Source organism: Pongo abelii, chromosome 6 (genome assembly GCF_028885655.2).
Source record: "Pongo abelii isolate AG06213 chromosome 6, NHGRI_mPonAbe1-v2.0_pri, whole genome shotgun sequence".
Classification (NCBI taxonomy): domain Eukaryota; kingdom Metazoa; phylum Chordata; class Mammalia; order Primates; family Hominidae; genus Pongo; species Pongo abelii.
The window spans coordinates 139,484,471-139,498,795 of record NC_071991.2 but is presented as its reverse complement, the minus strand read 5'-3'; the positions used below and the strand labels follow the sequence as shown (position 1 = coordinate 139,498,795).

The 14,325-nt window shown below is 42.2% G+C and overlaps 1 protein-coding gene across 7 annotated transcripts in view; it reads right to left on the bottom strand.

Moving 5' to 3' along the window:
• The window catches only part of MGAM (maltase-glucoamylase), a 185,486-nt gene that overhangs the window by 14,823 nt on the left and 156,338 nt on the right, over positions 1–14,325 (bottom strand). For all 7 annotated transcript variants that reach the window (XM_054559911.2, XM_054559916.2, XM_054559912.2 and 4 more), the window contains 10 exons: positions 13,099–13,251; positions 12,561–12,761; positions 10,621–10,775; positions 9,354–9,522; positions 9,019–9,115; positions 8,176–8,288; positions 6,947–7,072; positions 5,628–5,756; positions 5,262–5,372; positions 4,870–4,932 (listed from right to left, as the gene is read on the bottom strand). In XM_054559911.2, coding sequence (XP_054415886.1) covers positions 4,870–4,932; positions 5,262–5,372; positions 5,628–5,756; positions 6,947–7,072; positions 8,176–8,288; positions 9,019–9,115; positions 9,354–9,522; positions 10,621–10,775; positions 12,561–12,761; positions 13,099–13,251 — 1,317 coding nt within the window. The remainder of the gene's footprint in view (positions 1–4,869; positions 4,933–5,261; positions 5,373–5,627; positions 5,757–6,946; positions 7,073–8,175; positions 8,289–9,018; positions 9,116–9,353; positions 9,523–10,620; positions 10,776–12,560; positions 12,762–13,098; positions 13,252–14,325) is intronic.

The window sequence follows — 14,325 nt, the reverse complement described above, 5'->3', positions numbered from 1 at the left end:
GCACTTACTGAGAATGCAACTCACACAAATACTTGAACTGCATGGTGACAGACGGCCTGAACAGGGCCTAAATAATGTTGTTAAGTTATTAGAGAAATGTAGAATCAGAAGAGAAACAGTGCAATTTGCACACCTTCCCAGCATTTGGAAAACATCCAAAAACTGTTCTCTTCATATACACATGGATGATGACAATCAATGATCCAAACTACTGACCTCATGCATTCGATGCCCAACCCTCAATGTCAGTCCTGCCATTTCCTAAGCACTCCTCAAAGACAAAGCCAAGGAGAGACTGCCGACATGAGATGCATGGAAATAGGTTAGGAAGAAACACCCAGGGACTCCCTCCTATGTCATTCCCACTGCGAGAGGGGAGGAAGGAATAAGATTACATTTCAGGATATTAGACCAGTACACCTCAGTGTTTTCTACAATTTCAGAATCACATGACAACTACAGCTGTGTGGAAGATAAATTGAGAGGACTTAAAGAGGACGTTTCAACTTCCCCTTATTTTCATCTTTCTTCAGATAATACCAGTTGTGTTTTTGTTTTAACCTGCAAGATGGGTTAAAGGTACAACTTCTTTTTTTTGTTTTTTTGAGATGGAGTCTTGCTCTGTCACCCACCCAGGCTAGAGTGCAGTGGTGCTACCTCGGCTCATTGAAACCTCTGCCTTCCAGGTTCAAGCGATTCTTTTGCCTCAGCCTCCTGAGTAGCTGAGATTACAGGCATGCACCACTACACCTGGCTAATTTTTGTATTTCTAGTAGAGACGTAGTTTCCTCATGTTGTTCAGGCTGGTCTCAAATTCCTGACCTCAAGTGATCCACACACCTCAGCCTCCCAAAGTGATGGGATAACAGGCATGAGACACCATGCCCAGCCAGATACAACTTCTTAACTACATTGTAGACTTTTGAGAGCAAGAAGCTTGTTTTATATTCATCTGAGTGATATTTATATTTTGCACAATGCTTAGCTTAGAACTTGACACAAAATATATACTCACTGTTTAATGGTGGGTTCATACCACTTAGAAGCAGCAAATAAATGTTGTTTGTTATGGAACATTATGGTCCTTTGTATGTCTCAGTAAATAGCCTCCTTTATGATAATCACACCATTGTAAGAGTTAAAGAGCTAAAGAATGCTGGTGAGGAGGGTGGGGGAGGCAACAGAATGAGGACTTGGTCTGGGGGAGCTCCAGTTCTTATACGCAATAGACAAAAGGCAGGTAGGAATCCATATGTTTACATAAAGGGCAAGAAAAGGAACATGAGAAAACAGAAACAGATCAGCCTACATGAGTCTGGCTGTCAAGGATGTGAGAAGACAGTGGGTCACATCACGGAGAATCTTCAGAGAAGTGGGCATGCCAGGGATGCCTTTTGTTAGGAAATGGAGGTAGAAACCAGGAAACCCGACAAAGAAAACCTTACACCAGAAACAGAGAGTTCCAGATCAGGCAGGGTTGGAAACAATGGGATGGGTGGGGGTTGGAGAATTAGAATAAAGAGATTATCAGCCACAGCTGAGTCAGAATTGTATCCCATATGGGGTACACGTGGGGAACCTGGCCAGCCATGATGCAAGAACTTCCCTAAGTACTGCTCGGATGACCCCTCCCAAATTCATTAAAATGTTCTGCCGTTCTCCAAGGTGCTGGCTCTACCTTACATCTGTGCATATTCAAGTCTTGCCTTTGTGGCTTCTGCCTTCACTTTCTCCAGTCTTCAAACAGTGACATAACCACCCACACACTGGGCCTCAGGATCACCTAGCACTCTTTGTGGCACATCGCGTGCTACAAAACGCAATTCCTAGATCCCATCACAGACTTATTGAATTAAATCGCTGGAGCTTTGGACTCAGAAATCTGCTTTTCATGGGGCTGTTGGCTGTTTGTTTTATATTCAGTGAAGCGAGACCTGGACATCAGTGGCTTCATTCTCACCAGCTTCATCAAGTGGGTCTTACTATTAATAATATAAATATTAGGTTGGTGCAAAGGTAATTGAAGTTTTTGTCATTACTTTTAATAACTTTCCTTTTTTTTTTTTTATTTTTCTGAGATGGAGTCTCGCTGTGTCACCCAGGCTGGAGTGCAGTGGCTCAGTCTTGGCTCACTGCAACCTCTGCCTCCCAGGTTCAAGCAATTCTCCTATCTCAGCCTCCTGAGTAAGTGGGATTACAGGCGCACGCCACCACGCCTGGCTAATTTTTGTATTTTTAGTAGAGATGGGGTTTCACCATGTTGGTCAGGTTGATCTCGAACTCCTGACCTCGTGATCGGCCTCCCAAAGTGCTGGGATTGCAGGCGTGATCCACCGTGCCTGGCCTACTTTTAATAACTTTCAATGGCAAAAACCGCAATTACCTTTATACCAACCAATAGTTATAATTATCCTATCTACCAAGAATCTCTTATGAGCTAACAGATTCTGTGACTCCCTAATGAAGTGTTTCTCATCGGGGTACAACTGGCATTTGAAGTGAGAGATATTTTGTGGAGAATTCCCTGAAATCAGAGCTATGGGCATCCCTGCCCACTGCCCACTGAATGCCTCTGGTGTCCCTGTGATAACCAATACTGCCCTCAGATTTCCAAATTGCCTCAGGATGGCAGTGTTGCCCCTACTGGCTGATGAACTGTGGGGTTCTGATACTGACTACTTGATAAAAGTCAGGAAGCCCATGACCCAGAACTTCTCTGGCTGGGCAGGTTCCTGTGTCCTTGTGGGCTGCTTGGACCACTAAGCTTCAAGTGATTCTCTGTGAGAGGTGACGAGTGGACAGGAAACTAGGTCTTCTCCCTTGAACAGTATAGACAGATACATACATACATACACACATAGAGATAGATGATATATAAATAGGTAGATAGATGATAGATAGATAGAAGAGGGATTTGGATTGATAGGGTGAGTGGAGGAATAAAGGTAGAGATAGATAGATAGATAGATAGATACATAGACAGACAGACAGACAGACAGATATAAATGAATAGGGTGGCTGGATGGATACATAGATGATAGATAGATAGATAGATAGATAGATAGATAGATAGATAGATAGAAAGATAGATAGATAGATAGAAAGCTAGATAGATAAAACCTGAGTAGATAGAGTGGATAGATAGACAGATAGATGAAGATAAATGAGGTAGATAGATAGATAGATAGACAGATAGATAGATACTTGTTCAGTAGTAGACATAAGGAAAACAGCCTTGAACTGAGTCTGACTCTTTCTTGCCAATCTTCAAAACCAGCCCCAGCTTCTGTTTTGCTTGTTTTGTTTTACTGCATCTACTGACAGTAAATAAAGACATGCAGTCCAATAGCCAAGCAGCCCAGTCCCAAGTGCATCTCATTTTAAATCGATAGTGCTACTGCTGCCAACTGGCTCTGGGATCCAGGAGGTCAGAGACTGACAACAGAGAAGTATGTATCACGTGTTTGCAGTACCATCTGTTCTCCCTACCCTATCAGAGCTGTGCCAGGCCTCAGACCCTGGCTCCAGATTGTGTGGTTCTGTCTAATATCTGCCTTTCCCTCTAGGACTCACCACTTGCCCTGAAAACCAGCTTATCTGGATAAGGCATGAATATTTGGCCTAACTCCTGCCAGTCACATTCCTGGTGATCAATGTTTCTCCTGCACCTCTGTCCATGGGATACAATCTTACATTACATAGAAAGAACTCCCAAAAGAGGTCTTTGCCCCTGGGCTTCTGAGTGGCTGCTAACAGAATTACAACTGCTGGGATTTGTGCCCACAACATGGATATTTGTCTGATTAATACTTGATCCTGAGAGAGTACCTAGACACTACAACATATACCACATTACTGACTGCAAAAGTCAGCTTCTTTGTCCCTTCAATTCCTGGCAGATGTCCTAGAAAACAGGCCTTTTCCTTGTCTCCTCAGCTCTCCTGTGGGGGTCACATAGGCTACACATGCCCTGCTACAATTCCTGCCCAGAAAGAATAAGGATTATTGAAGAACAGCTCAAGAGGTACGGCAAGGTACTTGCTCTCCAGGAAGTCCTCGGCCCCACCTTGACAACCCTGCCTGTGGGTACTGTCACAGCAATTGATAGTAAAACACACAGGCTGTCTCAGTTCAGGAGACACACATCTTGGCCAGAGGATGGGGCTGTAGGCTTCCTACACCTGTAAGGAGCCATGTATTCATTCAAGCAAGAAATGCTTAGTCAATCGGGAAAAAAATTCAGGTCCAGAAGCATGGGCTACTTGGATCCATTACAAGCAACAAACCATGCCCAGAAGAGAGCAAGTTTTACAGTAAGGCTGGAAACTGAGAGGTAAAAGCAAAGCTGAGAAACCCAAGGAAGGATTGGGCTCAGAGGAGGAATTATAAGTGTGGAAATGGAGAAACGTGTTCATGGAAAAAAAAAGATATATAATAAAAAAGACCTAAACAGTCTTTGAGGTTTGAAGACTGTTTAAAAGGGATAACCAAGGCAACAACAGTAAGTATACCAGTTCAGAGAAAAAAATAGCACTTCTAGGAGGTATCACCCAGTGGAAATTTCCTGGGCCTTTGGAATCTGACAGCCTTGAAATTGAAATCAACACTCTGTCACCTAAAACCGTGGACAAGTCATCTGAGCAATCTGGTCTTAAATCCCAAGGATAATAATACATGTCTACATCCCAGTGGCCAGTAAAGTATTGCTACATATAAAGTAACGGGCACAGACATACATCCAACACACATCCCCTAAGTGTTTCTCCCTTGCCAAGCCCATGTCCATGGTACAGGCATGTCCACAATCCCAGGATCGGCTGCCCCTGCCTACAAACCCTGACTCCACCCAAATTTACAAAGACCCTTTACCTCCACTTGACTGTCCCAGTCTAGAGACCCATTCACAAAAACATCAGGAAAATCAGGCCAGACCTATGGAGAGAAACATGTTCAGTAGCAATGCACTAGACAATTTCCCTTACATAGTATTTCCTAAGAAATTATTATATAAACCATGTTCCTAGGAGCAATAATAATTTGATTATCATGTAGGATTGACATAAAAGAGAAGTGAATTCCATAAAACATTACATTACTTAAAAGCTGTTAACTATATCAACAAATATTGATTGAGAAAAGGAGAGCTGCTGACCTCACAGCTCAAATAGAAAAGGCCAAAAACGACATACACAGGCATGTGACCCTCTAATAGTGACCCACCCTCAGGCTAGGGACTAGTGGATCATTGCTTAGGATTATACCTTTCCCCAGACAATGTCTCCATCATTTGGGTATTTGATGAAGACGTCATCCTCCATGCCCCGAGTGAAGGCAGGATAGGGCTGTGTCTCATTGCCAGAAATGGCTGGATCCTGAAATCAAAGCATAAGTCAGTTGGGAAAACCAAAGCTACAGAATGAAGAGAAACAGAATAAAGGAGAACTCCTCCAGGGCGAACTCGCTGGCTTCTACCTGAACTGTAGAGTTTCTGTGAGTCCTGGGAAATACACATTTCTTAGTGCACTTCAATTTATCTACTTGCAACATGGAAATAAAGTATAACACTTTCTCCAACAAAGCCCATACCTGCTCCCAAGCAGATCGCACACATTCACATCAGGACTAACCAGAATGAGGATGACCCGCATCCCATCAGCCTTCATGCGATTGATCAGAGCTGGAAAACCAGCAAACTTGGGGCTGAGGGTGAAGTCCAGCTGCCGCTCCATGTAGTCGATGTCTGAGTACTGCACGTCCTGCGGGAGGACACGGGGAGCTGAGTGGCTGCTGCTATACACGCCCAAGCTTTACAGGAGAACAACCCTCCACCACCCATGGTGGAATTCCAGACAGATTCTTGTTGATGCTTTCAAATCCCAGCTCTGCCATTTGTTAGGTACAGGTGCTGGGAAATTCACTTAATTTTTAAAATGTTCCATGATAAGATAGAAAAAAAATCAAAGTCAGCATAAAATAGGATGAGAATGCCTCTCTAAGATGGCTATTCTGAGGATAAATAAGAATACTGGGTTGGACAGTGCTTTGTAAACTGCCACTATCAGGAGTGATTGTGATGACCTCCCCTAAGAGGCTGCCCCTGGTATCAGTGGTTCATGCTTAGAAAAAATAATATTTACTACCCAGGGCTAATACAATGTTGATGGTAAATCTACTGCAAAAAACAAATCAAAACAAAGCAACAGTGTATAGTTGCTTTGGAATACCCAGTCTTGAGGGAAATCAGATACTACATTATTCTGCAGAATGAAATATTGCATTTCACTATCCACTAATGGAAACACTATGTTCCACTAATGGAGCTATTTTAAAACAAGAGAAATGTAGAATAAAATTAGATATGCGATGGTACATTGGATCAGTTGTCTGATGACTGGGTCCCCTCTCATCCTCCAGTGAAGGGAGGTTTTATTTCTATGTATATGTCCTCTGGAACCCATTCCAGGATCCATGTATTCCATCAGTCATTAGCTCAGAGCCGATGGGACACTGTGCTACAGCATCAGGGCTGTAGGAACTGAGGTCATATCCACATATACAATGGTCTGACTGTTTGGGGTTAGTTTTTTTCAGGAATTAAGTAAAAGAACTGTGGATATTATTTATTCTTATGGAAACAAGGACATTTTGACTAAATGTTTTGAAGTCATGTGAAAGAAATGGAAGGAAACATGAGATAGCAGAAAGAGCCCTGGAGCCAGCTTATCTCCCACTCTGGGAAATCACAGTGAGTCTTGAGCTATCATCTCTAGAAGATGGAAACAAGGGCCCTTACCTCTATTATTGTGCTGGGGTGAGACTAACTGTGATACTGTCTGAAAAAGAACATTACGTCTTTATAGAATCTCACAAACATTAGAGAAATGAACCCAGACACAGAGGCACCTGGCTTAGTTTTGCAACTCCAGAGCCATGACTGAGAACGTACATAAGGGATCTGGGCAGCCACCATCTCATCATACAAGCTGGCGATCTCAGAGTCGTTCTGGTAGCCATAGCGACATAGCTGGAACCCCAAAGACCAGTAAGGTACCATCACAGGCCGGCCAATCAACTAGAAAATAGACAGAAAATATTAGTCCTCAGAACAGAGACACCAGATTGAAGTTTTACATCAAGTAATAAGAATATTTTTCCATGCCCCAAGCTAGACAACTAACTAATTGAATTCCACATCAAAACTGACAGGATATAGATCCACTAGCATACTTGGAGAAAGCTTTCTGCTAGACTTGAGCTCCTTCTTAAAAGTTATGGAAAAGCTGATTTTACTCCATTCCTAGAGACACTGTAGGTAACTGGTTAAGAAGCCCAGAATCAGAGGCAAAATGCCTGGCTTAGATACAGGCTCCAGTCCTGCTGGCTGTGTGACCTTAGGCAAAAATTAAGTAATCTCTTAGTGCTTCAGTTTCTTCATCTGTAAATAAGGGTATAATAATAGCATCTCCCTCATAGTCCTTTTGTGAGGACTGAATGAGTTAGTATGTGCAAAGTGCTCTAACATGCAGCAAGTAATAAATCAGTGATGTGCAGTAGGTAGTACATAAGTGTTTGCTGCTGCTGCCACAACCACCATGTTCACCACTATCATCACTATTTTCGCCATCACCACCACTACCACCACCATATTCCTCACACCACCCCACTGTCACCACCACTGCCACCACCATAGCCACCACCACCATCACCATCAAACACCAACCACCACCACCCCCATCATCGTCACCATCACCACCACTATCACCACCATCACCAACACTCCCATCAACACCACCCCCACCACTATCATCACCATCACCAACACCACTACTACCACCACCATCATTATCACCATTCGCACATCACTATCACCACCATCAGCCCCTACCGCCCTCATCACCATCACCACCACCATAACACAAATACCACCACCATCACACTACTATCACTACCATCACCACCACTAGTACCACTATAACTTCTTCTACTCTGCAATGCTTACACAGGCTATAAATTTAATGGTGATTAGAATATATTTATTTTTCCTTATTCTATAATCTCTTTCCAAGTAATACCAATAATTCCAGTTATCATCTGAGAGTTATACTAATGAATGTGGGCTCTGGCACCCAGAATGTGCTGTATAAGTACTTGCTAAACAATTGGATTTCTCCCTACCTCAGTGTATTGCTGGGTGACAAGCTCTGGAGTCGGCCCCAAGAACACATAAAAGTCCAGAACTCCCCCTGTGGTACGGTATGTCAAGGCAGGCAGGGGCTGGAACGTCACATCTGAAAATGAAGAAAAATGCTAACCAAGCTGGAAACTTTCCACGTCATGAATCACCACTGAAATCCAAACATTCTCCATCTTCCTGAACCCTCCCTATCATACAGTAGTAAGAGCCAGTATTTTCTATCATACTCACATAGAACTGAAGAAGTTCAGTGGAAATCTAAAGGTCCCATTCCTGGGTTTGTTTCCTTTGGTGTATTTTACTATATTTTGTCATTCTACTCTTAAAATTATGTTTACGTTTCAACTTTTATCTTGGATAAGGAGGTACACGTTCACATTTGTTATATGGGAATATTGCACGATGCTGAAGTTTGGGATATGAATCCTGTCATCCAGATAGCAAACATAGTACCCGATAGGTAATTTTTCAACATACCATACACCTTCATAATCCCCACACTAACTTCTCTGACCCATAGTTTTACCCTAATTCAAATTATATAACTGGCTCCCACGAGCTGACCTCCAAGACATTTGGGACCCATGTGGTTTTACTATCCCTTCTTATGTGATTTTTACCAAAATAAGAGTTGGGTTAAATCTTCTTATCACATGATATTAGACTGAAATGAACAGAAAGGCTAAACACAAAGAAAAAATAAACAGCAGTGCCTGTAAAATGAAGATTTTGACTTCAAGGAACAGTTAGGCTAAACACATTGAAAATTGACTCAGGCATGATTGGAATCCCCCCAGAATAAGGGAGGTGCTGGATGGCCTTACCCATGGCATTGCTGTTCAGCAGGAGTACTCCATGGGCACTGCCATCCTCCTCCAGCCCCATGTAGTAGGGGTGGACACCATAGGAATTCTTCTTGTACTGGAGAGTCATGGGGAGAAGCAGTAGGAGTTAGAAAGAAACTCAACAAAAATGTGCTTGCTAACATGGCTCTAGTTTTCTCCATGAAATCAATTAAACACATGAAACAAAGAGCCTAAGAATTGGCCCACTCGCCTAAAAGCAGAATGTGACGACCAAGTGGAGTTTGGGAAGCCAAAGCATGCGCAGTGTGGGTGGAGAGAAGCAGAGACACAGATCCCAAATGCTCTGTCCTTACCCCTGGGGGCTGGTCTCGGGAGAATATCCCCCAAGTGTGCCACTCCAAGTCTCTCTTATAGGACCTGTGCTCAGTTTCCCCAAAGCCGTAGAGGTACTTGGAGGGAAGGCGGGTGGAGATACGGATAAACATGTCATTGAAGGTGAAGCCAAGGAGCTGAGAGTCCCAACTGAAACACAAAAAGGCAGATTTGAAACAGAAAATGGGCTTTTCTCTCTGCTTCCAGCAGCTGACTTTTCAAGGACAACAGAACACTTGATTCCTACCCAGAAGCTGTTCATCTCCCAAACAAAACAGAAACTCAATTTGATTAAAATATCATAGATATCCTCTCTAAAAGCCCAGGAGTTATTCTTCATTCATCTGTTTCCCACTCTCACTGCCTCCTTTCAGTGCTCCTCTACAATACAAATCCAAGCTCCCCTCACCATCACAGCTGGGACCACTCTACACCAGCACCACCTTCCACCCTTGCACCCCTCAGCACATTTTCTACATAGCACTCAAAGTGATATTCCTACAAGGATATCACCTCATGTCACTCCCATTTGTGCTTCTTCCGTGGCTTCTCGTGCAAACATCTTATGAAGCCTTAAAGGCTGAAGCTGCCCCCTCAACCGGCGTTGCAGCTTCCTCTCCCAGCACTCATCTGCTTACTTCCTCCATTGCTCCAACCACACTAGACTTCTTTTCTTTAGCATGCCAGCTTTGCTTCATCTCTTCGCCTACCCACTTCCTATTCCCTCTGTCTGAAATGCTCTTTCCCTTCGCCCTGTCTCATGTGGGTGGCTCCTTCTCATCCAGGTCCTATTAAAATATCACCTTCTTGGCGAGATCTACTCTGACCCCAATATCAGAAGCAGTAACCACACCATAACCCTCAATTACCCTGCTCTTTTGCCTACACAGCAATTATCACTATCACAACCTCCTTTTTATACTATAACTTAAATTATCTCTGTTATTTACTGATTATTTGTTGTCATGAGAAGAGAAACCTCAGCTGTCTATAAGGAGCAGCACCCAATCTAGAGAGGGGACCCCATAAACATTTGTTGGATGAATCCTCAGGCACACTCAATTGCCTCAGTGATTATTTCCAGAATGCTAAAGATTTCCCATAAGAACAGGTCTGAAGGAAACAACTCATCCATGGATCTGGAAGTGGACAATGTGATGTTTTGAACCAGGATACATCCAAGGACAATGGACCTGGCAGGAAGGCACAGGTAGCCATCAATTCTGAGTCACACTAGAAGTCACTCACATTATAGTTCCTGTACTCTTCCGGCGAATTTCAATCCCAAATGGATTCTTCTTAATGAGGACATCATAGAGTTGACCCTCAGGGGTGCTGGAAGGCACGCTGGGTATGTTCAGAGGGACTGGAACTTCATACCGATTGTTGTTGGGATCATAAATCTAGGCCAGAGGAAAACGATTTTAGGCAAGAATAGTGCTCCTGAAACCTATACCCTTAGCAGAACCTATTTTATTTTTGGACAAAAGTTCAGATGCTATGTTTCTGTCTTCTTTAAGTTTATGATCTCTCAGATTTAATTAACACATCGAATAACAATGTCAGATTTAATATGTTTGTCTGTCATTTCTCATTATTAAGGCCTCTATTGCATTAATATACTCATTGTGACATTGGTGCTAACGTGGAAAATCATTCTGGAATCAGCGTGGTATTTATGAATATGTTACTTGTTATTTTCTGTGGGTAAATAAGTATATATAAATACCTTAAAACTTTTCTGAATTGAAAAAAAACCTCTCCCCAAAATGAAATCTATTTGATTAAAATAATCAGAATGTCCTTGCTGAAGGTGGTAACTAAACTTATTCATGAGTACCTACTACATCCCTACCTGACACTGCAGAAGGCACTAGGGATGTGAGCTGAATAAGGCAGTGTTATGGTTTTACAAAATTCACATGCAAATGAGAAGTCAAAGAGAGCAGTTCACAACACCTGGGTGATGTGTGCTAAGGGAGAGCTATGTAGAAGTGCTGTGAGATTCTAGAGAAGGAAATGCCTAACATTGTTTCTGGGAGACTGAGATGGTCTCCCGGGAAAAATACAGTCCAGAGTACTAAAAGCTTGGTAGTCATTAACCAAACAAACAAAGGAGATCAAGTCATTCTGGTGAAGAATAACAACCACAAAGGCAGAGACAATTAAAGTGGGCCAGAAAGAGGCAAATATTTTGGAAAGAGCTACTCTATAGTAAAGAGGTAGAGTAGGCAATGGTTAAGGCTAGGACTCCAAGGAAGTTCATTCACTTCAAACCCATTAGGTGCCTACAACATGCTAGTGCTATGATGAGGGTACAAACATACAACAGCATTATTCCTGCATTACAGGATGTACAAAAACTCAGAATTCGGGTTGATATCAGATTGTAAACAAATTTTCAGGCAATGCGACAATGTCCTGATCACTTTCACTTACTGTGTCAATTACATTACAGCGCTAACTATCTGCCAGGCTCTGTATTAGACTTCAGAAGCAGAAAGAGGAAAGGGCACATTCCTGTCCTTGAGAAGATTAGTTTAATAGAGAAGCAGACATAACAGCTAGTCCGTCGCTATTCCTTAAATGCAATTAAATTCTGGAAAGAAATGAAATCGCTGCACGTTGGTGGCTATCTTATAGATATCTCAAATTCATCCGAAACTGAACATATCATCTTACATTGATCAAGCACAAAGCTTTTCAGTACTCCCATTCCGGTTGATGTCAGCACCATCCATATTAAGATGCAAGATACCAAGATACCAACATGGTCATCATTCTTGATGCTTCCCTCTCCATTGTCGCCTGCTTTCAATCCAGCACCAGACCGTGTAACCCAACTTCCTGAATCTCACACAGGTGCACTGTTCTCCACCTTCTTTCCAGTATCTACTCCAAACATAAGACCTCACCTGACCTGCCTAACTGGCAGCCTCCCAACTTGTCTCTCTATACTCACTCTTGCTCTCCCAATCATTTTCCTAACAGTAGCCACAGTAATCTTTTCCAAATGAAAATTAGGACAGGTCTTATTGTTCCCTCAATGATTTCTCAATGCTCTTTGGATAATAATCTAGTCTAGTATAGCATGATTAACTTATTTTAGGGTTCTGTGACCTGAACCAGAAAAAGATAAGGGAACTGAAAAGGGTCTAATCACTACCTGATACATGTACTGTGTTTACCTTGAACTGCAGCATTTCATTCTTATGGTAAGTGACATCCAGGCGAAGGGGGTTCACGGGCGTGGAGGGGAAGGCACTGGCATAAACAGAAGACTTTAAGGAGATGTCAGCTGTGGCCCCGTGGGAATTATACTGAACATCACTGACAGAGTATAGGTCGTTGACAAAATAGCAAAAAGGGACTCCAGAAGAATTGGATGCCTGAAAAGTAAGGCCAAAGTCATGGATCAGCACAACATGTGATCTTAAAGTTCTCTAACCTAAACAGGATTAGGAAAGTCATTTTAGATGACGATAAAACCAGCCTATCACTTATCACTTGGCAATAACATAAATTTAAATTCCTGGTCTCCAAGCAAAATATTCATTTTAAAAAGTTTCGCACATGTCCCCACCCACTCGTCACATCCAGATCCAGTCCCTTAGGAAGTCCTTTCTATGGATTTGAAGTAGTTATGTAAGTACCACTGCTATGCTTAAGAAACTATAGATTAGGTGTAGAGATTTTCATGCACAGGAACCCCATCAGCATGGTTACCTCCCAGATACAGCCACGGGCAGTGCAGTTTTCTGCAGAAGCACCATTCTCATCAGGGTAACAGTCTATTTTTTCTTCATCCCTTATCTTTATGCTCCACTCCACTGTGTATGCTTCTCCCAGGAAAAGATTGATGTCTGTGATAATGGCAACCTGTAGGAATGTGGAAATCACAAGGAAATTCATTTTTGGGGTAAAGGCCTTGCAAGATCTAAGACTTTATTTATTTATTTATTTTGGAAAAACAAATAGACATCAGTCCAGACTTTCAACCATCCAAGCAACATATCACTTTAGCTTATAAGAAGAGAACTGTACAGTGGAGGAATCTATTTAGCAGCAACAGGGCAAACGTCTCCACTCTAGCAGAATCTTGTACATAGCATAATGAAAACAATTAGGTCAAATAAAACCTGTCGCAATCACCCCTTATTCTTTTCTACCCTGACTCCTCTTAGCCCTCTGTGTCTTGTCAGGAAGGGTGTCTTCTGCACTTCCTCTTCAGCATGACACGTGGTGTCATCCCAAAGTGAGCTGATCCTCTTGCCCTCCAGTCCCCAAACCAGCATCCGCCATTGGCGTGGAGTGGTAGAAAGAACACAGCAATAAGAATCATATGACCTGGTTATCATGCCCGCATTTCTGTAGTATATTGGACAAATTATTTCTTTTTTTAATTTTAATGAGTATATAGTAGGTATACATATTTATGGAGTATATGAAATATTTTGATTCAGGCATACAATGAACAATAATCACATCAGGGTAAATTGGGAATTCTAATTCATTTCTTTGAATTTCAATTTTGCAACAGCAAAATTGAGAGGTTGAAATAAAATCACATTTCTTTCCACTTCTAACATCCCAGTGTCTTTATTTCTCTAAGCATAAAGGCTGCAAATTTGAAACCTTCTTTGAATCCCATTAATTCAAATATTTAATATTTTCCATATATTTTTCTTATCTTTGAAGCTTCTCTAGACAGCACTTCCCAAGTTAAAGTTCTCACACGTCTGGAGTAATAAAATCACATTCTAAGGATTATCATCCTTCTCCCAGTTTCCTCTCAATCTAAATCATCTTGTACTTCCCTGTTCTACTAGTCCCCACACCCCACTCCCACTCCCAACAATGCTCACACACAGTAGCACAGCCTTCATTCAAGGATCAATATGAGACTGCTTGAGAATTAAATCAAGTTGGTACCTAACACCCTCCAAAGCCTGA